The sequence below is a fragment of the Rhincodon typus genome, chromosome 20 (genome assembly GCF_021869965.1).
Source record: "Rhincodon typus isolate 14 chromosome 20, sRhiTyp1.1, whole genome shotgun sequence".
Lineage (NCBI taxonomy): Eukaryota > Metazoa > Chordata > Chondrichthyes > Orectolobiformes > Rhincodontidae > Rhincodon > Rhincodon typus.
Window position 1 is genome coordinate 41,183,281 of NC_063351.1, and position 24,564 is coordinate 41,207,844.

Genomic DNA, 24,564 nt, shown 5'->3' on the forward strand with positions numbered 1-24,564 from the left:
CATTAATGGGCGTTTTTGAAATAAACAGGGAAGGGTATTATGTAGTTGGGGGTGTGTGCTGCCCCTTTAAGAGAGGTGGTCAGAGAAGGGGAAGTGGGGGTGGGGGCTACTCAAGTCGTCTTGTTCATTTATGCCTTTAAGAATTTTACTTCAGTGTCCCTTTCTCCACCCTCAGCCCAGCACAGATTCCCTTTATCTACAAAGCATAACTACAAAGTTATCAGCATAACTACTGCATCTACTGTTATCATGATTTGATTTACAAAAACACCAGTTGCATTTATTTGGCTGTTAGTATGCCAACACAGATAGTGACTACTGTGCAAACAAGCATTTCCGGCTCACACCCAAACACTAAAAGGAAAAGACACACAAAAGATATCTTTTAAAAAAAATTTATATGTACACAGTTCTTTCCATGTCTGGGCTTGCTCTCCACTGATGAGTGTTGGAAGCTTTGGTGAATGAGCACCAGGTATCAAGATCTAGCAGCATGTCTGTGCTTTTTCAAAGAGGGGTGCAAAAGTTAAAGCAGAAGGGTGGCTCAATTCCAACCAGAAATTAGTGAAGTATTGACAGCTGTCATATTTATCATGCTAATTATGGTAATGATCAGCATTAATATACTTTACAGAAAGTTGTCATTGCCATGTGCCCTATGGTTCTGTGGAATTAATATTGTGTCACATTGCTATACAGCTCAAAATATTTTCACTAGCCACAGTAGGTTTTAGGAGAATAGAATCTGTAACTCTACTACTGTGTAATGATAAGTGTAATTTTCCACACTATTTCATTTTATCTGGTCACAAAACAGTTTTATCCCTGCAGGAGAAGCACTGAAACATGCAATGAGCACCACTACCCAGGACACGGGTAGCAAACAAGTGGGAGCACCAACACTTGCAGAATTCTCTCTGACTTGGAATATAACACTGTTACTGGATCAAACCTCTGGAACCTTTTATTATCACTGAATACCTATATCAAATGAATTGAAGTGGTTCAAGGGAATGACCCTCCCTTTCCCAAATTAATTTTGAGAAGAAATGTTTAACAAGGGGCATGTTCACATACAACTCTATGTGGCATTAAGAAATGTCCCTGAATACACAGCAGGTTGGTATTTGAAATAGGAAAAATGATACAACACCAGACATCTTTATCCAATCTGTTAATTTGAAATTGAACTAAACACTTTGCAGCACTGACTGTTTTCTTTCCTCCCCTTAGAAGAAAATGACTTGGCAGAGCTTTCTGCCATGCTTTTCACTTCTGGATGTCCCACAGACTTCCTATAAGCAGCAATCCTTCAGAGCAGTCCATGTACTGTCAAGCAACCCCACCTAGATGCAACCATTTTCTCTTCTTGGTTTCTAGTACCTGTGCAACAAAAATCCCATTACAAGACAACCAAAGGAAGCAGGCAACCAATGGCAGTTTCAAATAGGTAGTCAGGAAACCTCAGCTAGTATGCAGAAATATAGTGCAGCTTTATATTTCTTGAGAAGTAGGGGTAGGGGATAAAGGAGGCAGAAAGAGAAACAAAGGTGTTACTCTGGTTTTATGAAACAGATATTCAAAATGGATTAGTCCATACATCTGTCTGTAAAATCAAATTTTTAATCTATCTAGGATCATGAATGCAACCTGAACAATATCTGAATATTCTGTGCTCCATTTTCCTTCTGTCCAAATAAAAACATTTAATTTTAAAATCTGGATTCCAAATGTGCACATTGCTCAGTTAAGATAGCTTTTATATATGATTTGAGGTGACCTAGGAGAATGGCACATGGTGCAAAACATTATGTTCAAAGGGATGGTTGGGGCTGGGTGGGAGATGAGACTTTTGACCCCAATCAAGTGCACTGCTTGATTTATAGAAGTCATGAAGGGTAAGAAGTAAAGGAAAAGGATAGATCTGTACAGTGTGTGCAAGTGTAGGCTAAATGTTTGGAAAAATAAAGAAGACAAGAGTGAATGGGAATTAACATGAATTTCAGCTACTTCTCACTCAATACAGTATTCAGGAAACAAGGAAGTGGGCCATTTGAACAAGATATCACAGACAGAAAATTGTAATAGGCAATGGTTGCAGGAATGCTGGCATCAGTATAGTGAAGACAGAAAAGCAAATTTATCTATCTCCAGCAAGTGGAAACACTACAGAGTATGGGTTTGCACAAAGAGAACCAGAGCGTGCGAGAAACCAAAGAGTGAAATCTTAGCTCAAGCACTCATTTGTCAATCGAGATTGGGAAGCGTTGGCTTAGTGGAATTATCACTAAACTGTTAAGACTGCTCTGGGGACTTGGGTTCAAATCCCACCATGACAGATGGTGGAATTTGAATTCAATAACAAACAAAATCTGGAATTAAAGTCTAATGATGACCATGAAACCATTGTCAGATTACCAGAAAAACCCATCTGGTTCATTATGTCCTTTAGAGAAGGACTCTGCCATCCTCACCCAGTCTGGTTTACATGTGACTCCAGACCCACAACGTGGCTGACTCGTAACTGCCCTTTGTGCAGTTAGGGATGGACAATAAATGCTAGTCTAGCCAGTGATGCCCTCATCTCATGAATGAATAAAAAATGCTGCAGCTATCAGGGAATCTTAGGCCTTCCTAAGCACACTCAAGGTGATGTTCAGCCTTTTCTCCTGATATCAATGTGATGGGTAGTATTAACTGAATGTCTAAAACATGCCAATACTTATCCCCATGACTTAATTAATTCTTCAAGTATAGGAGTAAATATTTAGTAATGCAAGACAGGCTCTATTTATTGCATATTGAGGGGTTTATAGAACAAGAACAGAGGGTTAGAAAGTAAAAATGGTGCAGACTGCGATAATGGTTTTAATCATAGGCTATTGAGGAATGCATTCCAAGTAGTAGTTCTAAGTAATGTCTGGGGAGGGTTGCTTGACTAATTGCATTAGCAGATCATGGTGTGACTTGACCAGCACATCTGGGTGTCAGCAACCGACTGAGAAACTGCTCCTATCAGGAAACATTAGCATCTGAGATGCATACTCAAAATATCAGGGACAATGAGAGATACCACAAATCTGATGCAAAGGAAAAAGACCACAATGGAAACAATTTCTGGTCCACACAACAAAGGGGGGTGTGAAACCAGAGACTGCAAGGTGTACATTTGTTTTCATCTATATCAATTTTTGCCTTAACCACCTTTGCAAAAAAAAACTCAGACTAGAAACAGACATCTGGGAGCTTATTACATTCCATTGCATACTGTGGGGAGGAGAGAAACTGTCACACCCATCACTTAATACATGACTATCAACACTTAACAGCAATAAGATGGGAAGGTACAGTCACATACAGGACTGCTGCTAACAATGACTGTGGGACATGTTACTAAGTTAACATTGTGTCTGGTGAAATCCAATGACTGAAGTCTAACTTGAAAGTGGACTGCAGTCTTTATACAAACAAGAAACTTTCACACACTAAATGGTTTGGATGTATAGTTCAAATTAGGTTCTGATAAAAGGTTTTGCACCCAAAGTATTAGTCTGATATTAACCTTTAAAGAGTTTGACTAACCTGCTGTGTATTCCCAGCACCAACGCAATTATTTCAGATTTTCAACATTTACAGCATGTTCCTTCATCCAGAACCAATTTATTTAATACAGTGAAATGAGAATATCTAAATATAATGTGTCTTTTAAAGACAGGCAAAGTCCATTACTTTCCATAGGATTCAAAACAAAATGCAGAAAGCAGACCAGATACCAGTTGAAGTCCCAAAGCCTCCCACCCAACCACAATGAACTGAGCTCAACTATCACTGCAAACAGAAAACTCCACATGCTCCTCTGTGGATAGTCAGTTATAAAAATGACCAAGTTTTGACATGGTAGTTCAACTGGCTGCACAGCAAGCTCACACCATCAGCTTGGGACTAGTGTCTGAAGTTAGAGAACTAGGCACCACCTTGTCAACTTCCCTTCTGATACCAAACAATTGCTCATGTAAAGTGGGAGGAATAGAAAAGGGTATAAAACAGAACAAGGAAGATAATGCTTTGTTACTGCATCAGTGGAGTTCCACCCAACTCACAAAGTGCCATCTAAATCAAGTTCACCTCATTATGTATTGCAAATTAAAAAAAGAAAATATAAAACATTATTAAACACAGGTTATTCAGCTTAAGGCTAAATTTAGATACATTTAATTATACACATCCTTTAATTACACTACGTTGCACAGATTTCTGTTACAAGTTCCTTCCAAGAACTAACATCTCTTTTGGGAATCCCTCCATTTTAGCCAACTCCAAGAAGCCCAGCTTTCTGTAGAATTCCAGACCTCGTCGATCAGTGGGTTTTACTTCACAGAATGCTCCTCGGGACCCTTAAAAAAAAAAAAGACTGAAATAAGAATATGACTCATTGAGATTCACTACAAACCACTTGCAGAGAAATGGACGCTTCAACAAACCCAAAAATCATCACCAGCCTTTTATCTGCTGTCCTTGGTAGACTCCATCAGTAATTGTTTGATCTAACCTACCTATTTTTCAACAAGTTTTTGATCGCTTACAACAGTATTTCATATGGCTCGGTGTCACATTTTGTTCAATAATCGCTCCTGCAAAGCATCTTGAAATGTTTCACTACATTAAAGGTGCTATATGAATGTAAACTGTTATTCTGAAGCTGCAAGTCAGTGACATTCCCTTTCTACTGCTTCACAGCAAAGACGAAGAATAAATACATCTAGGTTCCCCTCTTCTCCATTCCTCCCCCACACATTCAGAACAAAGCCCAGAGGTTCCATTGTGCATCATGTCTCTTTTTAAACAAAATTGAAACTTTTCATCTTTCACTCATCAGGACTGGTAAGGGAACAATTTAATAGGAACTGTCAATCTTAGCTGAAAAAAAAATCTGAGCTAGCAGGGAGACTGATTGGTCAAAGTGTTGCCACGGGGAATGTGGCAGAAAAGTGACCCTTTATACAATTAAAAAAGTGTAATTCATAGATTAATTCAATTTGCTTCCACAGAATATGGCTCAGTATGTTAACAACAGATTCCAGCATGTTCAAATGCATGACACCACATGGCCAATTGATAACCTCAAATTGGTTTCTGGTATGTAATTATTAATGCAGTCAGAACTATTTAGTAAATGTTGCCATTAGCAGAACCAAATCAAATGTTAGAATGTTTGGAGGTTTGCAAGGGCATGACCTGCAGGCTCCTTGCTGTGGCAAATCACAAAGTGATGTGTTGTTTGATACAGCCTCCAATTGCTGGGACTTGCAACCTGGTACCTGGTAACACATCAGTATGGAAACTCAAATCACATTAATCATTTGCAGAATTGGCAAAAACATTTTTTGTTAGCTTGGTGTCATCCTGTTAAAGGAGAGAACACGTGTTTACTGAAAAGTAGCACTATCTGACAGCTAGCTTCACCTATTCAAACCTTCAAGACACTGGCCCCTTCCATGGGAATCCAAGCTAGACTGAATACTGTTCAGTGCCAAAAATGGTGGCCATACATGTTTTCATGAATTTGTATAATATACAGTGATGACGATTTGATTAGGGTCACCATTGTCAGGTAGAATAGATTTGAAATTCACGATCTCAACATCAAGCTTAAAGAGCAGATGGCTAGGGCCCTATTCACAAGGTTATCAATAAAGGTTGACCTTGTAGCACATGGAACATGGAAGGGCTCTTGTGGAGCAGCAGTAGTGCTACTGCTGATCCAGGAGACTGGGGCTCAAGTCCCACCAGCTCCAGATCTGTGTAATAACATGTCTGAGCAGGCAGATTAGAAAATATCTAGTCCATGGCACTGTAGAAATCCCGACATGTATACTGATTAGGGAGCATAGGCTCTCAAAACAGGAAAAAAAAACACTGGCTGAATGCTCAATTAAGGAAGAGGAAAAGTAAGCTTGCTCAGTTTCAATACTAGTTTTGAGTACAGGATGGAGTTTAGACATCTTTGATGCTGCTCTGGATTTGAATATTGTAAATCTACCTATCTATTGGTATGTAAGGGGTACAAGGTTAGTGTTAATTCCATTGACACCACACTTTTTGTGGTAACACTTTTAGTGGCTAACAAGAGCTGGACCTAGCAGGGATTCCAAAATAACACCATCTATTTGGGCGTACATGGAGTCACTGAAACTGCTCTCAACCAAGTGAGTTACTAACCTTGAGTCAGTTTGAAGAAAACAGATTCACAGATTGGTGACCATCTAGAGGTGTGATCACAGATCACAATGTCGATGGTTTTCTCAAGTAGCATATTTGTGAATAAACTAATAAGATCAAAAGTGCACATCAACAGTTTTGCTCGATATGTAGGTTTCAATGCTCTTTGTGAAAGTAAAGGAATCCTTCATAACAGATGGAAAACTCATTTAAAACTGGTTAAAGCTCACTCAACCATTTAGCCAATTCATGTTGTGCAAAGCCAGCTATCGATAAGGAAGGCATAAAGGGACATTGCTTGGGCACATCTTTGACAACCTAAACATGAGTCAGTGCACTGAACCACAAAGCCAAACCCATCGCCAGGCAGGTTACCATCTTTACACAAGTTCAATTAATGCCTCTGCAACTTGTCCTCTAGTGTGGCTGTACAGTCACATATTCCAATAGGTCCTGAAGGTATACGGCTGGAACAGTAACTGATTAACAGCATCCACGGTCAATATATTATTGTTTGTTGAGTATGACTAGTCTAATCATTTGTTCGGTTTACGTACAAGTATCATGGTTTGCGTTGAGATTAAGCAACACTGTCAGACATTTTTGTTGCATATGAAAATCAGTTCTTATTTGATATTCCACAGTATGTATCAGATTCATTCACTGTGCTTTCAGGGCTTCGTGCTGATGCTGGTTTGTAGTGAAGTAACTAGTAGCAAAGGAGTTTGAACTCAGCAAATACCTCTTCCCATTTAATGTGGAATGAAGGCACAAAGTTGAATGCATGAGCAAGAACACATTCCTGGAAGTCAATGTACACCATGTATTTCAAATGTTTGCTGGTTAAAGATCATTTTCCATCTAGTCAGCATTTATCCTGACAAAGGGTCTCACTGCAGGAGAGAGAGACTTTCCTAAAACACTAAGTTGGAAAAACTCAGAACATGGAGCCTACACAAAGAAAAAGAATGTGGAGAAAATTACCTTAAAAACCGTGAAAGCATAATGCTTGACATTAGAGAACTGGACGAAGAACGGTGTCTTAAAGTCACAAAAAGCCCAGAAAAGAATTTCTCATCTGAGACTTAGTGAATTTGAAACCGTGCCCCCTGGTTTAGACTAGTCCACAATAGAAAATATCCTGTCCATGTCCATCTTCTCAAGACTATTCAGGAACTTACACATTTTAATCAATTCACCTCATTTTGCAAAACTCTAGCCCAAGCCCAGTCTGTTTAAAATACCATTATTAAATAGCTCATTCATCCAAGGTACCAATCAAGTTAAACCTCCTCTGAATTGCCTCCAACATATTTATGGTCCTTCCTGAAAGAAGGAGACCAAAACTACATACAGTATTCAAAGATGTGATCTCACCAATGTCCTATAGAACTGATAATGATCAGTTCTTCTTGTAAAAAAGAGCATACCATTAATTATTTTCTGTACCTGCATACCAGTTTTTTGTTATCTCTCTGCACCATAGAATTTTGCAGCTATTTTCCATTTAGGTAATACTTGGGTTTCTTCCTGCCAAAGTGAATATTTCACATTTTTCAACATGATACTCCACCTGCCAGATTTCTGCCAACTCAACTCATCTATATTAGTCTGCAACCTCAATGTCTTCTTCACAACAGTTTCCTGTTTTGAGAGATATCTGTCACATTTTGCCCATCTGCAAGGGTATTCATGCCAGCAAAATTTTGTATCAATGCAAGTTTGACACGCCCTACACTCTTTAGTTCTACTTGGCACAATAACCTTTAATGCAGCAGCTCAACAAATTCCAGTCAGAAATCCAACCACATTATATCAACAGGCTCTCCCTTATTAACACGTGACCTATATCTGCTTGTAATTCGTAGTAGAAAGGGCACTCAATTACATAGTTAGATTCATAGAATATCTGAAAAAGAAACTGACCACTTTGATCCTTTAAGCTGCACATGATGCGCCCACTTCAATCTAATTCCATTCTTCATCCTCCATAATCATGTTTCAATGTATCCATTTCACAAATGGGCATAGAATGAACAACTTGCAATTCACCATGTATACAGAATTCCCCACTGTAGCTACCCATGTAGCTATCTTCATCCTTCCCCTCTAATCTCAGAGGAAAGAGCATCACTACTTCTCAAGAGCTTCTAGCTGCTTGCTTCAGTTTCCTTCCCAAACTGGAGAAAAAAATTATCAAATTTCAAGTTTCTCTTCATGACTGCAGCCCCTCAACCTGCAGGCAATACTGACAGGCAGATACATTTCAACAAGATACACTAACCAGTAATAAATTAACCTGTATAGTCCCAAGGAGGAAGAAAAAATAATCAACATTCCGGCAGGTAACCATTTAATACATTCCACGTGGTGTAGTGGATCACTTACTTTCAATAATTAGGATCATCATTGTTTCTCTTCAGATGAGGAGGAAAAAAGCATTTACACTTACCATTAGCTTTCAACGATGAAAGCAAACACCCCATCATACTCTTAGCAACACTAGGATCTGTCACTTTTGAGTGCACATCCACTTTAATTAATGAGGGGAAGGTGGCGAGGAAGCTTTCCGGTAGGCCTTGCTGCTCTTCGTGGAAGCTCAACATCATTTTCTACATGGGAACCAAAAACAAGTTAGTTACAGGCATCTTCAATAATGGCAGTGTTTACGGAGACATATCGAAACATTAAAAGAACTGCTGAATATTAAAGATCCCACAGCACTACTCAATGAAAAAGTCAGCACTCTTTCACTCTCCTAGTTAACACAAAGCGCAAGCACCAAAACCAAATGTGGTCATCTCAAAGGCAGTTGTGAAATACTAATGTGTGCAAAAATCTTGTTATGTTTTTGCATTAAATAGTAACTTCACAATAGGTTGCATTCTGAGATCGCGAGGAGTTTTGGGGAGGGGTGTTGTGTCCTGTATTTTAAAGGCATAAAAGCTGTTGAATCAACTCCAGTTCTTTTTTCTTTCACTGGCACCCTCGGTGCTTGAAACTTAATGGATTATCAATAAAACAGGAGCCTGTTTATGGCTTTTAAAGATGAACTGGAAGAGAAAGGGGGAATTTAAAAAAAAGCATAGATTACAGTCGATAACACCAAAAAAATAGTTGATTACAGCAAAAAAGTTGAATGACATCAATGCTACATAGAAATATCCAAAACAAGTTCCCAACCTGCCCTGACGAAAACGTATCCTTCAAACTGACATCTCACAAACATTATCTGGTCACGATCAACCGAACAACATTTTCTACATTACAATAACAATTACACATCAAAGGTACTTTACTGGCTGTAAATCATACAGATGTCCACTGTTCATGAAAAGCATGATAATAAATGCAAGTCTTTTTTCCCCCGAAGATATTATGGTCAAGACCTTTAAATTGCTCTGTTGGAGATGATCAAAGGACTACTGAGGATAATCTTAATAAAACAGTGACATTTCACAACTGTCCAGAATATGAGAGTTTAAGAGCCTTACATAAAGCACTTTTGAACCAGAAACAATCCTGACATTAAAAAACAGTATTATGCAGGAAGCAAAAGAAAGATAGGTATTAGAAGGTTTGAGAGAAGATTTATAGCTCGGGTTGTGGATGAGGCTGTAGACATGCCGAGCCAGTGGGTTTTGTTGCAAATGTTTTGTCACCCTGCTAGGTAACATCGTCTGTGCGTCTCCAGTGAAGCGTCGGTGTTCTGTCCCACTTGTTATTTGTGCGCCTCGGTTTGCTGGGGCAGTTCATATTACCGGAACTAAATACCAGATTACAAACCAAACTGGGGTTCAATCACCTTCGTGATTATTAAACACACAAAACCAGAAGAAACCCACCAACACAAACGATATCCTTACCAGAATAAAATTCACGAAAGAAGAGAACAACCAACTACCCTTCCTGGACATGATGGTAGAACCCAAAAACAACGGGGAACTCCAGACCAGCGTATATAGAAAGACCACACATATGGACCAAATACTCAATTATACTAGGAACCACCCCAATGCACACAAAACAGAGGTGCATCAGGACACTATTTAAACAAGCCACATCACATTGCAGCAACCCGGAACTAGACAAAGCAGAACAGGAGCACTTGTATGGCGTCTTCAAAAGAAATGGACACCTGAAAAGGACAACCTGCCATTACCTCCGAGGCAGACCACAACAGGAAGATATAACCAGAATCACTAAATCACCCTACCATACAAGGACATTTCAGAGATGACCACAAGACTACTCGGCCTGCTGGGTATCAGAGTAGCCCACAAACTGACAACCAGCCTACGACAGCTACTGACGAACAAAGAATCCCACACCTAAAACCAGCAAAACTGGGGTAATATACAAAAATACCATGCAAGGACTGTGAGAAACACTACATAGGGCAAACTGGAAGAAAACTGAGTATACGGATAACGAACACCAACTAGCCACCAAGAGACACGACCAATTCTCACTTGTCCCACTACACACAGATGAGGGACATGAATTCAACTGGGACAACACATCCATAATCACACAAGCGAAACAGAGACACACCAGAGAATTCCTGGAGGCCTGGTGTTCCAAACGGAACTCCATCAACGAACACATTGAATTAGACCCTGTTGTCAAGCCACTGAGAAACAAAACCTGAAGTAATACCAACCACCCCAGCAAACCAAGGCACATAAATAACAAGCGGGACAGAACACCGACACTTCACCGGAGCACACTGACGATGTTATCTAACAGTGAGACGAAACATTTGCAACCAAACCCACCAGCTCAGCAAGCATGTCTACAACCTCAGGTATTACAAGGGTTCTGTTAAAAACATCTATGACTATTAACAATGTCTATTTGTACATCAGTGATGTTACACTGGGCTAAGTGCTATTGTGACAGGTCCACAGCATGAGGCAGGTATATCCCTCCAAATATTAAATATAGAAGAGCTGTAAATTTTAGCCAGCAGTATACCAGAACTTCAAGAATCGGGGGCAGAGGTGAATGCCGTGGCCATCACTAAGGAGAACGTGCTGGGAAGCGAAAGGTCTGATGGTGAATGTGCCATCCTGACCTCAGACCTCTCAAGGAGAAAGTGGAGGCAAATGGTGAAGCATTGGTGGTGATCTTTCAGGAATCACTAGAGTCAGATAGGGTCCCAGAGGACAGGAAAATGGCTAATATGACACTTCTGTTTAAGAAGAGAGTTAGGCAGCGGACAGGAAACCAAAGGCCAGCTAGCCTGACCTCAGACGTTGGTAAGATTTGAGAGTCTATTATTAAGGATGAAATTGCAGAGTGCTTGGAAGTATATAATAAAATAGTGCTGAGTCAGCACTGCTTCATCAAGGCAGGGTCATGCCTGACAAGTCTACCGTAATTCTTTGAGGTGGTAACAAGCAAGATGCACAAAGGACAGCCACTTGACGTGATCTAATTGGATTTCAAGAAGGCCTTTGACAAGGGGCCACACAGGAGGTTGCTAAAAAGATAGAGCCCATGGTGTTGGGGGCAAGGTACATAAGAACTAGGAGCAGGAGTAGGCCATCTGGCCCCTCGAGCCTGCCCTGCCATTTAGTAAGCCCATGGCTGATCTTTTTGAGACTCAGCTCCACTTACCCGCCCACTCACCATAACCCTTAATTCCTTTCCTGTTCAAAAATTTATCTAGCCTTGCCTTAAAAACATTCAGCGAGGTAGCTTCAACCACTTCACTGGGCAGGGAATTCCACAGATTCACAACCCTTTGGGTGAAGAAGTTCCTCCTGACCTCAGTCCTACATCTGCTTCCCTTTATTTTGAGGCGATGCCCTCTAGTCCTAGTTTCACCTGCTAGCGGAAACAAGCTCCCTGCCTCCACCTCATCTATTCCCTTCATAACCTTACATGTTTCTATAAGATCTCCCCTCATTTTTCTGAATTCCAATGAGCATAATCCCAGTCTACTCAGTCTCTCCTCATAATCCACTGACCTCAAAAGATCCTCAAAAAGTACTTCATAAAGGTACTGACAGAGGATTGGTACTGGCAGAAGACAAAGTATGAATAAAAGGATCTTTTTCTGTGTCGCAGCTGGCGACTTAGTGGAGTTCCGCAGGGGTCCATGTTGGGACTACAACTATTCATATTATACACAATGATCTGGATGAAGGAACTGAGGGCATTGTTGCTAAGTTTACAGATGAAACAAACACAGGTGGAGGGACAGGTTAGTGTTGAGGAAACAGGGAGGCCACAGAAGGACAGGGACAGGCTAGGAGTGGGCAAAGAAGTGGCAGATGGAATACAATGTGGGAAAGTGTGAGGTTATCCAAATGGGGAAAGGCTTCAACAGTTGGAAGGGCAAAGTTACTTGGGAAGCCTTGTTCAGGATTCTCTTAAGGTTAAGATGCAGGTTCAGTTGGTAGTTAGAAAGGCAAATGCAATGTTAGCATTCACTTCAAAAGTGCTAGAGTACAAGCGCCAAGATGTGCTGCTGAGGCTGTATAAAGCTCTGGTCAGGCCATATTTGGAATATTGTGAACACTTTTGGGCCCTGTATCAAAGGAAAAATGTGATGTTGGAGGGAGTCCAGGGGAGATTTACAGGAATGAACCTGGGGATGAAGCGCTTGTCAAATAAGGAGTGGCTGAGGACTCTGGGTCAGAACTCAATGAAACAGAGAAAGATGAAGGGGGAAGCTGATTGAAATTTACAGAATACTGAGAGTCCAGGATAGAATGGATGTGGAGATGATGTTTCTTCTAGTAGGAGAAACTGGACCGGAGGGCACAGTCTCAGAGCAAAGGGACGACCCTTTATAATTAAGATGAGGAGCTTCTTTAACTTTAGGGTGCTGAATCTGTGGAACTCATTGCCGCACAAGGCTAAATAAAAACAAAAAAAAAAAAAAAAACTGTGGATGCTGTAAAACGGGAACTAAAAACAGAAGTTGCTGGAAAAGCTCAGCAGGTCTGGCAGCATCTGTGAAGAAGGAAAAAAAAAAATCAGAGTTAACATTTCAGGTCCGGTGACCCTTCCTCAGAATTGATGGCAGCTGGGAAAACATTGGTTTATATGCAGAAGATAGGGAGGGGGTGGGGGTAGGGAGCAAATGATACGATAAAAGATAGAGCCCGAAGAGAGAGGAGTGCAGTTGGATAGACGAAGGAGTTGATAACAATCTGGCTAGGAGGGTGAACAGCTGTTAATGGGGACCGTTAGTGACTAACAATAGGTAGTGGTATTGGCAGGCTACGTGATAACAAGGCCTGGTGTGTGGTGTACAGGGCTCAGACACGGGAGAGTTTAGGCCCTAAAATTATTGAACTCAATATGGAGTCCAGAGGGCTGTAGGGTCCCCAAGCGGAAAATGAGGTGTTGTTCTTCCAGCTTGCGTTGAGCTTCGCTGAAACACTGCAGCAGGCCAGAGACAGAGACGTTGGCCAGGTTTTGAGGACGAGTTCGGCCAAGCAGAGGAGGGTGGTGATAGTTCAGCTTTGTTCCAGGACAAAGCGGAGAGCCTTAACTCCCTCCTGGTGGGGAATAGATGTGTAAAGTGCACGTCCACGGTAAAGAGGCAGTGGCTGGAGCCTGCGAACTGGAAACTTTGAAACCAGTTTAGCTCGTATCTCGCCACATCCTGAAATGCACACTCTGTGCCATGCAGCGCCACATGCACACTCTCGACCTCTCTATCCAACAGCATCGCAACACGCTGACTCGGGGTTGCACCACTCGGCAGTTCCACTTCATCCTCCGGCTCATTCGTTATGCTAACAAGAAACATTTTCTTTTCCTTTCAGGGATCAAGGCCCACAAAATGCAACAACTCAGAAACCCATGGCTCTCTAGAACCTTCCTCTCATCCCCTTCCCTCTGACTCCATCACCTCCCCCAACCCCACCTCCTGTCAGGTATTCACCACCCCTCCTATTCTTCCACTCTGATGCTGAATGTTCTGTACTCAAAGGCCTCAGCTTCATTCCTCTGTGTCCCCGCCTTAACAAATTTGCCCATTTCTTTGGGCAAGTCCTCTGCCTGTCCCACAAACCCTTTCACCCAGTTCCAACACGCTCCCTCCAAATGGACCCCTCCCTCTGGCTTTTTTTTTTAACCTGCACTTGATGTGTTCATTGAGAACCGTCAACGTGATATTGGTCGCCTCAATTTCTCTGCACCCACACCAGCTACACCCCCCACAACACCCCTCCCCACACCCCCCCCCCCACCGTCCAAACTGACGGCACTGTGTGCTTAGATCTAACCCTTATTTTGTTATTATGCCTGCCGATGAGGGTGGTGCTGCAGTCTGGCATACTGACCTCTACATTGCAGAGGCTCAGCACCAGCTGTCAGATACCTCCTCCTACCTTCCCCAGACCATGACCCGATCGTGACATATTAGGCCATTGTATCAACTTCCCCTCTCCCCACACCCACCATCAAGCTGGCAGACCCCCCAAACTTGCACAGCTCACTTCTACTTCGTTCCAAAAATCCACAAATAGGACTGTCCGGGCAGATCCATTGTTTCAGCCTGCTCCTGTCCCACAGAACTCATCTCTTCCTACCTTGAGTCAGTCTTTTCTTCCCTGGTCTAATCCCTGCCCACATACATCAGTGATTCCTCTGACACTTTACACTGGTTTCAAAATTTCCAGTTTGCAGGCTCCAGCCATCTCCTCTTTACCATGGATGTGCAGTCACTTTACATATGCAATCCCCACCGGGAGGGTCTTAGGGCTCTCTGCTCCTTCCTGGAGAGAAGACCCAAACCGTCCCCAACCACCGTCACCCTCCTCCACTTGGCCGAGCTCGTCCTCAAAACAGACACATTCCCCTCCCCTCCCTTGTCTGCTTTCCATGAGGACCGTTCCCACCGGGATACCTTGGTCCACTCTTCCTTCACCACCACCATCAACCCCCCACGCCACAGCATCTTCCCCTGCAACCGAAGGTGCAACACCTGCCCATTTACCTCCTCCCTCCCCACTTTCCAAGGGCCCAAACATACCTTCCAGGTGAAGCAACACTTCACTTGCACTTCCCAGAATCTAGTATACTGGATTCGCTGCTCACAATGTGGTTTCCTCTACATTGGGGAAACGAAGCGTAGACTGGGTGACCACTTTATAGAACATCTACATCCTGCTCACAAAAAAAAAAGACTGAGCTTCCAGTTGCCTGCCACTTCAATACACCACCCTGCTCCCTGTCTCTGGCCTGCTGCAGTGTTCCAGCGAAGCTGAACACAAGCTGGAAGAACAACACCTCAACTTCTGCTTGGGGACCCTGCAGCCCTCCAGATTCAATACAGAATTCAATAATTTTAGGGCCTAAACTCTCTCATGTCCTAGCCCCGTACACCACATACCAGGCGTTGTAATCACATAGCCTGCCATTACAGACTACCTATTGTTAGTCACTCTCAGTTCCCATTAACAGCTATTCATCCTCCTAGCTAGATTGTTATCAACTCCATTGTCTATCCAACTGCTCTTCTGGCTCTATCCTTTATCCTATCGTTTACTCCCTATCCCATCCCCATCTTCTGCATGGAAGCCAATGTTTTCCCAGCTACCATCAGTTCTGAGGAACTGTCACCAGACCCAAAACGTTAACTTTTTTTCTTCACCTGCTGAGTTTTCCAGCAACTTCTGTTTTTGTTGCCAAAGGTTGTGATGGTTAAGTCATTGAGTGTATTTAAATCAGAAATTGATAGAATCTTGATTATTCAGGGGATCAAGGGTTATGGGTAGTAGGCAAGAGAGTGGCGGTGAGAAATATATCAGCCATGATTGAATGGTAGAGCAGACTCAATGTGCTGAGTAATCTAATTCTGCTACTATATCTTATTGTCTTGCAAGCCTTCAGATACAGACTTAATTTAGAAGTTTCTGGATACAAAAATCCCAGTGTATTTTCTTGTGCCAAGATAGAGACAACAGAATTCCTTGAATATTCTCTTACTATCATTCATTGAATTCACAGTGAAAATAAATCCAGTTACTCAGAGACAGTACCTGTTCTTCGGAAAGATTCTGACTAGGGTCTGGTTTAATATATTTCTCCCGCATAGCGGGTATCCAGGACACTTTGCATTTTTTACAAAATGGTTTCACATCCACAGTTCCAAGGGCATAACCACATATACTGCCCTCATCCTCTAAAACGAAGCAATAATCCGGGCTCAACGTCAGAAGACCTCCGACCAAACTGCAAAGACAGCAAAAAATAGCACTTTACACCAAAACCAATATCAGCATGAGCATGAAATCACACCAACATTCATTTTAGCTATAAGCCACAGAACAAGGATCCACCTGTAAAAAGTGCAGGAATCGCTCAGTAGGACACCAAATTCTAATGTATAATTCGTCCAGGACATGCAAATGCTTTCTGGAGTTTTGCCATAGATGGCAACACTGAGTGCATCAGTCTCATTAACTATGATGTTCATAACAGGCTAAACAAAGCTATTTCTCACTTGGCAGCCTTCACACACATTTTGGATATCAAAGAATTGTAGAAGTCCTGTCTTTTTTTTCCTTTTTATATAAAGGAAGATATATGTCAATCATACTGCCATTTATAAGTGTGGGAGCTGGAGAAACACTGAATTTTCTTCTGAAGAAGGGCCCCGACCCGAAACGTCAGCTTTCCTGCTCTTTTGATGCTGCCTGGCCTGCTGTGTTCCTCCAGCTCCGCACTGTTATCTCAGACTCCGGCATCGGCAGTTCTTAATATCTCATACTGCCACTTATATTAACTTGGAAAAACTTTTTTCAAAAATATTGACAGAAGTCATTTCCTCCACAGTATCAGGTAACATTTTAAATTTGTGGACTGCAGTGATTATGTAACTGAATTCGTCAGCCTTAAGCTGCAAATTCAAATTTCAGTACAAAAGGAAAATTCTGGTAATTCATGGATCAATATCAGAAAATGACGTGACTAGTTTGCTGATGTCCTGTGTGTAAGGGAAATTCCCGACCCAGCCAGATACTTTCCAACAGTGACTCCAACCCAAGACTTACTTTCATGAGAACAGAGTTGATGATATGTACTAACTCAATCAAAGCAATTTGAAAAATAGGCATCAGGTGAACAAGTGCAGCTTACTTCTCTGGATATACTGTACAAAAGCACATTAAGAATAGGGAAAGCAAGATTTAAATATGAACTCTATATTGCATGGAATAATATGCACATTTTTAGTTTGTATGGAATGCAGTGGGGGATACTTAACAACTGTCATGTGATTCAGAATAACATCAACAACCATGGGTTCAACTCTTGTCTGGCTGTTGTAAACTTGGGACGTTGCCTTGACCCAAAAGTGGAAGGTAACTGCAAACCAATAGTGACAAATTGACCACGAAAATAGCTCAAGATGAATGATTAGCAAACAATGACCTGTAGTTGGGTAGAGTACACATGACAGATTAGAAGTAGTCTCTGTAGGTTTACAACTTGTAGATAAATATAGCTCAGATCACAGTTTCCACCTCTTGCCTGCAGTAGAGCTGTATAAAGTGAATTCTCTAATCAATTTCTTCCAGCTCCCATTTAGAGCTAAATCTATAACTTGGCACACAAATAATTCACAACTGAGTTTTTTCCTTTTTTTTGGTAGACTATGGCTAGCCTGGACACAGCCAGCAATAACACCCATCCTTGGGTACACTTGACCCTCAACACCAACTTTTCTTTCTTAAACATAACTCATTTGCAAAGCCATTCTGGAGGACAGCTAAGAGTTAAGCAAATTGTGTCTCAAGTCAAAAACAGGACGTACGTACAAGATTTCCTTACCCAAAGGACATTAAATGAACCATGTGAGCAGGGGCAGAGCAAGAAAAAGTGGGGGGAGACAGAGGGGGGTAGGATCCAATTTAAAAGAAGGAAGTTCAAGCGTCACTCAGATTGAAAAAAACACACAAGAATATACAACATTATAATGTCAGGTTATGCTCTAGTCAGTGCTGATTCTTGGTTCTTTGATTAATCAGTCACAGAATGCAGGCATCTGGGAAGGGTGTACTTTACCACCTATTGCTAGCGCTCCTTGAGCAGGTGACTGAGCCACATTTTCAAACCATTATGAAATGAGAATATCTAGGATTGGAGCAATGACAATAAATGAACAGCGATGTAATTCCACATGAAAATAGTGTACAAGTGGGAGCAGAATTTGCAAGTGGTTTTCACCCCGCCAAGCATTTTCTATCCTTATTCCTCCAGGTGGAGGTGGTTGTCAGCAAAAGTTGCTCAAGTGCACAGTGGAATAACCGGAAACAAAAAGTTAATGGTTAATAGGTACTTTTTGAGCTGGAGAAAGGTTTGTAGTTCACCATGGAACTTATTCTGATATATATGTAAGATCTGACTCTTGGTGTGCAGAGGATAATTTTAACATTTGCTGACAAAACTTGAGCATTTTAAAAACTTAGGACAACACAGAACTTCAGTCACAGACTAGTTGGTGGATGGCACAAATGTGGCAAAGTGATACATTTTGATCCACAGAACATGGAAAGACTACAAATAAAGGGGTCTCATTGTAAACAGTGTGCAGGAGAAAGTTATTAAAGATGGCCAGACATGTAGAGAGCAGTTAATAAAGCATCGGTATTCTAGGTTTCATTACTGGGGCATAGAGTGTTCAAGGGTAGAGAGGTTATGCTGAATGAGACATTAGTTCGCCCTCAGCTACAGCATTGTTGAATCCCACACAAGAATGCGGAAACAGTGGGGTGCGCAAAATTAGTTTACAAGAATAACTCCAGGACCAAGACACTTCAGTTATGACTAGAGATTGGGACTGTTTTCTTTGAGAAGGCCAAGAAAAGATCTGATCAAAGTTTTCAAAATCAAGAGGGTTGAGAGAATAGTTAGGGTGAAACTGCTTCCATTAAATCTGTACTCTCTGGTCTTGAAAGTATTTTACAAAAAACAAAAACAAAAACAAAATACAAGGCGAGAAAAATCTTGTTCACAAAAGTAAGTAGTTAGGTTCTGGAATGCACAGCTTGAGAATGCTGGAGACCGATTCATTCATGACTTTCAAATGGGAATTAGATAAGCACCCAAACAGTAGAAAGTTTGCAGAGCTACAGTAAAAGGGAGCCTCCACAATGAAGGTAGGCCAAATTATCTCCTGCTGTGCTATAACCCATTTTATCACTGCATAATTTCCACTTTACAAGGGCACCAGATAGCCCCCAAACAGTCAAATGTTACTTTGAAACCCCATTCACCCCATCTCAGGAATTCAGCTCTTCGTCCCGTAGTTTGGATTAAGGGTGCAAGACCTCACACTAAGTAGTCATTGAGTAGAATCCAAATTTACCAATAATCTACTCATCGATGCTAACTTAAGTGAGGCTGGTGGCATTGCTGATGTTTTGTATCAATTTGCTAATGATTGATGGTAGCTTAATTGGGCAGTAATGGGCCAGATTGGATTTGTCCTGATTATTGTTGGGATGGGAGAATCACATGCAGAACCAAAATGCAACAAAGATGAAGAGGAGGAGAGGTAGTAACCACCCAACCACCCCAAATATATATACATGCATGCACACTCACCTGTCCCCTACAATATCTGGCTGATAAGACATGGAGTCACCATCCATTTCATCATCATACATCTCCTTACAGATCTTGTACACAGAGGCCTGTGGATAAAAGTAAATCTGTTGATCAAGACTACTTTTGCATTTCTGCTGCATATGACCACAGTGAAACCATCTGTGATGAATCACAAAAAGTTAGTATGCAGGTGTAGCAAGTGATTAGGAAAGCTAACATTTATTATGAGGAGAATTAAATACAAAAGTACAGTTTTAATACTTCAGTTACAAAAGGCATTGGTAAGACACATATAGAGTACTATGTATAATAGTGGTCATCTTATTTAAAGGATGTAAATGCATTGGATGCAGCTCAATAGGTTTTCCAAACTGATCTCTGGAACAGGTAGCTTGTCTTTAGGCAAAGTTAGGACAGGCTCGTGCATATCTGCTGAAGTTTACAAGAGGAAGAGGCAAATTGATTGAAACACATGATCCTGATAGGGTAGACATGGAGAGGATACTCCCTCATGGGAAAATCTAGAACCAGAGCTCACTGCTTAAAAATAAAACTGTAGCCCATTTGGAATGAGGCAAGATCTTTTCCCAGAGAATTATGAATCTTTTGAATTCTCTCCCTGAATAAAAAAAGAGACAGAAGCAGAGTTTTTGAATATTTAAGGCAGAAGTGGTTAACTTCTTGGAAGGGGGTAAAAGTTTATCCAGGATAGGCAGGAATGTGGATGTGAGGTTATAATAAGATCAGCTAAGAGCTTAAGTAGCAAAGCAGCTTCAAGCAGACAAATGGCCTACTCCTTTTATACATGTATGTAAAACAAACTCAGTTTATATTTCACTTGTTTATTAGATCAGGAGAAACCCAAAGGCATTAAGCATAATCTCTTTGATGGGTCATGGAAATAATCCATTCTACCTACCACCAAACAAATTGGCTCTGATTTTGTTAAATAATGGAAGAAAATGAGACCATGGAACAAGCCAACTTTATTCCACACACTTGAATTGGAAAGGAGGCCAAAACAACATCCCCTTTAAGTAAGCTGATATGTATATTCCCCAAGGTATAGTACATCAAGCATGTTTTAAACACAGCAAGCCAGGCAGCATCTGCAGGAAAGGAGAAATCAACGGACCCGAAGGGTAATACCTGAAACGTGGACTTCTTTCCTCCAGATGCTGCCCGGCTGGGTGTGTTTCTCCAGCTTTCTGTTTGCCTACCTTGATTCCAACATCTACAGTTTTTTTTGACTCAATCTAATTGTGATGCTTATATTCAGGTAATCAGTTGAGAAAACCACAAATCTTATGAAGTGCCAATATATTCACCACTGAAGATTCATACAAGAATGACAGTTATTTTGGAAAGGAAATTGTATGGCATCGTTGATGATCAATTGCCGTTAAAAAGCAATGGAGTTGTAATGTAGAAAAAGGCAGCTAATTTGTGCATTGCAATATCCTATATGTGATAATGACTGGAATTTGAGATATTTGCCAAGCTATCAAAATGTCCAACATCTCTTCAATGCTATGAGATTTAATAATTCCATCAAGAACTGGACAATGACTGCATGTATGGGAGTTGAATAAAAACAGTTCTACTCCAATCTGAATTTCAAGAAGGATTAATATATAGAAATTTAGAGCTGAAGTTGTTCATTCGGCCTTTTCAGCCTGCTGTGGCATTTATTCTGATCACAACTGATCCTCTATCTTAAAGCTACGTTCCCACTTTCTCCCCATTTTCTTGATGCATTTAAAATCTAATTTTTTTTCTTTTTCTTTAACATATTCAGTGGCTTGGTCTCCACAACCTTCTGTCCCACAGGTTCACCAGCCCTCGAGTGAAAAATATTTTCATTTCAGTTCTAAATGGCCTACCCCACAGCTTGTGATTGCACCCCTGGGTTACAGATTTCCCAGCCAGATAAAACATCTTTCCTGCACCTTGTTTGACCACTCAAAAGTCATACAGCGTGGAAACAGGCCCTTCAGTCCAACCAGTCCATGCTGACATAATCCCAAACTAAATTAGATCCACATGCCTGCAGGCATTTCCTATTGATGTACTTGTCCAGAGATCTTTTCAACGTTTTAACTGTACTTGCATCCACCACTTCCTTTGCAAGTTCATTCCATACACAAACTATTCACTGTGTAAATAAAGTTACACCCCAGCCCACGTCTTTTTTTTTTAAAAAATCTTCCTCCTCTCACCTTAAAATACACCAACTAGTCTTGAAATCCCACACCCGAAGGAAAAGACATCTGCCATTCACCTTTTCTGTACCCCTCATGATTTTATGAGCCTCTATAAAGGTCACCCTCAATGTCCTACACTCCAGTGAAAAAACATCCCAGTCTATCCAGCCTCTCCTTACAACTCAAACCCACCATTCCCAGCAACACCCTGGTAAATCTTTTCTGAACTCTCCCCAGCTTAATATCCTTCCTATATCAGGTGACTAGAACTGGACACAGTACTCCAGATGAGGCCTCACCAACATCCTGTACAACCTCAATATGACATCTCAACTCCTATACTCCAAGGTCTGAGCAATGAACATAAGAACATAAGAACTAGGAGCAGGAGTAGGCCTTCTGGCTTTGGAGCCTGCTCCGCCATTCAATAAGATCATGGCTGATCCTTTCATGGACTCAGATCCACTTACCCGCATTCTCACCGTATCCCTTAATTCCTTTATTGTTCAAAAAAAATCTACCTTTTTCTTTAAAAAGCGTTTACTGAAGTAGCGTCAACTACTTCACTGGGCAAGGAATTCCATAGATTAACAACCCTCTGGGTGAAGAAATTCCTTCTCAGTTCAGTCCTAAATCTGCTCTCTCTAATCTTGAGGCTATGCCCTCTTGTCCTAGCTTCACCTGCCAGTGGAAACATCCTCTCTACTTCTATCTTATCTATTCCCTTCATAATTTTATATGTTTCTATAAGATCCCCCCCTCAATCTTCTGAATTCCAATGAATATAATCCCAATCTACTCAGTCTCTCCTCATAAGCCAACCCCCTCAACTCTGGAATCAACCTAGTGAACCTCCTTTGCACCCCCTCCAGTGCCAGTACATCCTTTCTCAAGTAAGGAGACCAAAACTGCACACAGTACTCCAGGTGTGGCCTCACCAGCACCTTGTACAGCTGCAACATAACCTCTCTGCTTTTTATTTCAATCCTTTTAGCAATGAAGGACTAAATTCCATTTGCCTTCCTAATTACTTGTTGTACCTGCAGACCTACCTTCTGTGATTCATGCACAAGGACACCCAGGTCGCTCTGCACAGCAGCATGCTGCAACTTTTTACCATTCAAGTAATAATCCTTTTTAATATTACTCCTACCAAAATGTATGACTTCACATTTATTTACATTGTATTCCATCTGCCAGACCTTTGCCCACTCACTCAATGTATCTATGTTCCTCTGCAAAGTTTCACAGTCCTCTGCACACTTTGCTTTGCCACTCATCTTAGTGTCATCTGCAAACTTTGACACCCTACACGTGGTCCCCAGCTCCAAATCATCTATATAAATTGTAAATAAGGCAAGCTCCTGTTAGAATTTTATAATCAGGTACCTTCTCATCCTTCTAAACTTTACGCGAAGCCTGTTCAAACCAATCCTTCCTCAGCACAGTGCTGCCATCTCCAGTAATGGCATAGTGAACCTCTGATGCTCTCCCTCTATGGGAACCACGTCCTATACTTTCTTAGGTAGAGAGATCAAAACTGCACACCATACACCACAGTGTAGTCTCACCAAGGTCCTGTATAACTGCTGTAAGAAATCCTCCTTCTGAACTCAAATCCTTTCAAATGAATGCCATTTTCATTTCTTGCTTCATCTACTATCATTGACCAGTGTACAAGGACATCAATATTCCTTTGTGTATCCACACTTGCCAATATATCATTTCAGCAATACTCTTTGCGTTTTCCATACCAATTGGCAAACGTCATATTTAGCCAAGTTAAACTGTATCTGCCATGTGTTCACCCAGTCTAAGTCACCTTGAAGACTCCTTGCATCCTCCTCACAATTCCACCCAGTTTTGTGTCACCAACAAACGCGGAAATGCGGCATTTGGTCTCCTCATCCAGGTCAGACATGTTTATAGCCCACCAGTCACTGCTGACCACTCAAAAAATTCATTTATTCTTAGATTATCAATTTAGTCTCAACTGAAGCCAATACCCACCATAATATTACATCCATCCGTGTAAGTAACTTTGCCCACTAACTTTGAGGGACCTTGTCAAAAGTCTCCTGAAAACCAAAATGCACCCACCTGCAGGTTCCCCCTAATCCGTTCTACTAGTTATATCCTCAAAAAATACTTAAGATTTATTAAGCATGACCTGCCTCTCAAATCCATGCTGACTTTGTCAATCCCACTAATGTTTTCTAAACGTTCTGTTATCACATCTTTTATAGTAGACTCCAGATAACATTTTGCCCGCTACTGATGTTAGTCTGCAATTCTGTTTAGTTCTCTCCCTCCCTGTTTGAAATAGCAGAGTTACACTTGCCACCCTCCAATCTGGAGGAACTGCTCCAGAGTTTATAGAATTTTAGAAGATGACCACCAATGCATTCAATATTTTCAGGGCCAACCCCTCTAGTATTCTAGGATGCAGATTAAAACAGGCCCTGGTGATTTGATAGTCTTTAAATCAATTAATTTCCCAGCTACTGCTTTTATATCTAGTGGTGCTGTCTTATATTCCATCTTCTCTCTAGACCCTTATTTG

The 24,564-nt window shown here is 41.2% G+C and overlaps 1 protein-coding gene across 2 annotated transcripts in view; it reads right to left on the minus strand.

Annotated features, from left to right (window-relative positions):
- Positions 1 to 381: 381 nt before the first annotated feature.
- Positions 382 to 24,564, minus strand: part of oga (O-GlcNAcase) — a 58,190-nt gene continuing 34,007 nt past the window's right edge. For both annotated transcript variants that reach the window (XM_048608854.1, XM_048608853.1), the window contains 4 exons: positions 19,795 to 19,883; positions 16,227 to 16,419; positions 8,672 to 8,831; positions 382 to 4,394 (listed from right to left, as the gene is read on the minus strand). In XM_048608854.1, coding sequence (XP_048464811.1) covers positions 4,258 to 4,394; positions 8,672 to 8,831; positions 16,227 to 16,419; positions 19,795 to 19,883 — 579 coding nt within the window. In that variant the 3' untranslated portion in view covers positions 382 to 4,257. The remainder of the gene's footprint in view (positions 4,395 to 8,671; positions 8,832 to 16,226; positions 16,420 to 19,794; positions 19,884 to 24,564) is intronic.